The 2,500-nt window shown below is 35.3% G+C and overlaps 1 protein-coding gene across 1 annotated transcript in view; it reads right to left on the minus strand.

Moving 5' to 3' along the window:
* The window catches only part of HELRODRAFT_171177 (hypothetical protein), a gene marked incomplete at both ends in the record, with an annotated part of 7,603 nt that overhangs the window by 3,958 nt on the left and 1,145 nt on the right, over positions 1 to 2,500 (minus strand). Inside the window, 2 exons of the mRNA XM_009017922.1 lie at positions 977 to 1,624; positions 2,133 to 2,286. Coding sequence (XP_009016170.1) covers positions 977 to 1,624; positions 2,133 to 2,286 — 802 coding nt within the window. The remainder of the gene's footprint in view (positions 1 to 976; positions 1,625 to 2,132; positions 2,287 to 2,500) is intronic.

A 2,500-nucleotide genomic window follows, 5' to 3' on the forward strand; every position in this document is an offset into this window, starting at 1 on the left:
TGTTGTATAGTAGTTGTTGTTGTTGATGATGTTGTAGTTGTTGTTGTTGATTATGTTGTAGTTGTTGTTGTTGATTATGTTGTTGATGTTGTAGAAGTTGTTGTTGTAGTTGTTGTGGTTGATTATGTTGTTGATGTTGCTGTTGTTGTAGTTGTTGTGGTTGATTATGTTGTTGATGTTGATGCTGTTGTAGTTGATGTTGTTGTTGATGATGTTGTTGTTGTTGTTGTTGTCGATTTAAAACGTGACAATAAGAATGTTGACGCGTTCGTCCTTGACATTCAACAAAACGTTTCTTTCTCCACTGAATCATGTGAGCAAGGTTTGAACAAGATGGGCCATGACGAAGGTAAGAATTATGACTGTTATTGTTATTATTAATATTATTAATGATATTATTATTATTATTTGTATTATTATTATTATTATTATTATTATTGTTGTTGTTGTTGTTATTATTATTATTATTATAAGAATGTTGACAAAAATGTTCGCGACAACTTGGCTTGCAATATTTTCGCTGATAAATATGCCGGGAAGGAAGTTGTTGTTGGTGATGCTGTTGTTGTTGTTGATGATGATGGTGTTGTTGTTGTTGTTGATGATGACGATGGTGTTGTTGTTGTTGATGATGAAAAATTTTAATAACCACTTCATCTTCATCATCATCATCATATTTGTAATCGTCATCATCGCGATAAGATTTGTTGACGTAATTTCTATTTATATCATTATCATCATTATCATCACTAAAAATATCATCATCACCACTGTTATTTCTGTTGATATTATCCATCTTGTCATCCTCCCCATCATCATCATCACCATTATTATCATCATCACCATCACCAGCATCAACATCATCATCATGATTTTCAAAATTTTCATCATCGTCGTCGTCGTTATCATCATCACTTCCATGATTATAAATTTTAAAGTTGTGGTGGTGGTCGTTGTTGGGGTCGATGTTAAGCACGCTGTTGGGAGTGCCCGTCTGCGATGAGTTGTTGTCGTTGTCGTTGATGTTGTTGTTGATGTTGTTGTTATTAATGCTGTTGATGTGGTTGTTGTTGTTTTTGATGTTGTTGATGTGGTTGATGTTCTTGTTGTAGTAGTTGAGGCAGTTATTGTTGCTAATGTTTGCAAATCGTATGACATCAATTTTTTTACCGTTAATATTCCTGTTGATGTTGTTGATTTTTTCACTACTCATGACGAAGGTACTGTTGTAAATGATAAAGCCGTTGCTGTTGTCGTTGTTGTTGTTTATGTTGTTGTTGTTGATGTTGATATTGTTGTTGTTGTTTCTGTTATTGCTATTGTTGTTGATGTTGTTGTTGTTGATGTTGTTTTCGTAGTAGGAATGACTCTTTGCAGGGCGATAAGGCATGCTAGAAATGTTATTAACATTGTAGGTGATGTAATGATTAATGTTATCAATCTTGATGTTATTGATGCTTCTGCTGGGTTCGCTTGCATTTCTTCTTTTGTTGCTGGTTAACATTTTATTATTATTATTATTATTATTGTTATTGTTGTTGTTATTGTTGTTGTTTTTGTTTTTATTTTTGTTGTTACTGTTGTTCCGCAGTCTCCTCCTGGCGTTGGCGAACCAATTAGAAACCTGTTCGCCGAAAAAATGTAAACGAGTGAACCAGTGAGGCAAACACGCGTGAACAGATGTGAAAAGATATGAAAAAAAATGTATACTGATTTGAACTGCACTATGAACATGTATTAACATTAGAAGATGAAAGCTCATGCTAACAGTTAAACATGAATGTTAACGTTAAAGAGAAACGCAGACGCAAAACATTGGGGATCTTATGATGGAGTGTTAACTTCACCCCATAAAAAATGACAATCTTTAACTCTAAAAGAATCTAATACACTAATGGTACATTACCATTCTTTTGTTCGTACAAACATTTGTAAAACAAAAAACTAAAAAACAATGCCTCAACAACAAACCACCATCACCAGGTCACCATCACCCATCACACTACCACCCACCACATTTCCACCCACCACTCACCACCACCAAAGCTACCCACCACACTACCACTCACCACAACACCACCCACAACACCACCAACCACCACCCACAACACCACCACCAAAGCAACCCCCACCTGTGTGATGGTGAGATCACACTTGTTTGCCAGCTTCAACTTGTCAGCCATTGTGGGATAAGGGGAGTGGTCGTTGGTAGCCAGCCACAGCTTCAAGGGCTTCGAGTTTTCCTGAAGAACTCGTGGTGGCCGCAAGTTGGTGAGGTTTGTTGGGCTGGTTGGAGGGTAAAAAAATGTTTTGTATGTGAGGATTTGTACAAAAAAGATTATTTAGAAAGAGTAATTGTGGTTGGGTCCCTAATACTACTACTACTATTAATACTACTACTACTAAGGATTAATTCAACTATTAATTAATAAAAATACTATTAATTCATAAGTGAATGAATTACTGAATTAATGAATTAATTATTTGAGTGCATCATCAT

Source organism: Helobdella robusta (assembly GCF_000326865.2).
Source record: "Helobdella robusta unplaced genomic scaffold HELROscaffold_20, whole genome shotgun sequence".
NCBI classification, from domain to species: Eukaryota; Metazoa; Annelida; class Clitellata; order Rhynchobdellida; family Glossiphoniidae; genus Helobdella; species Helobdella robusta.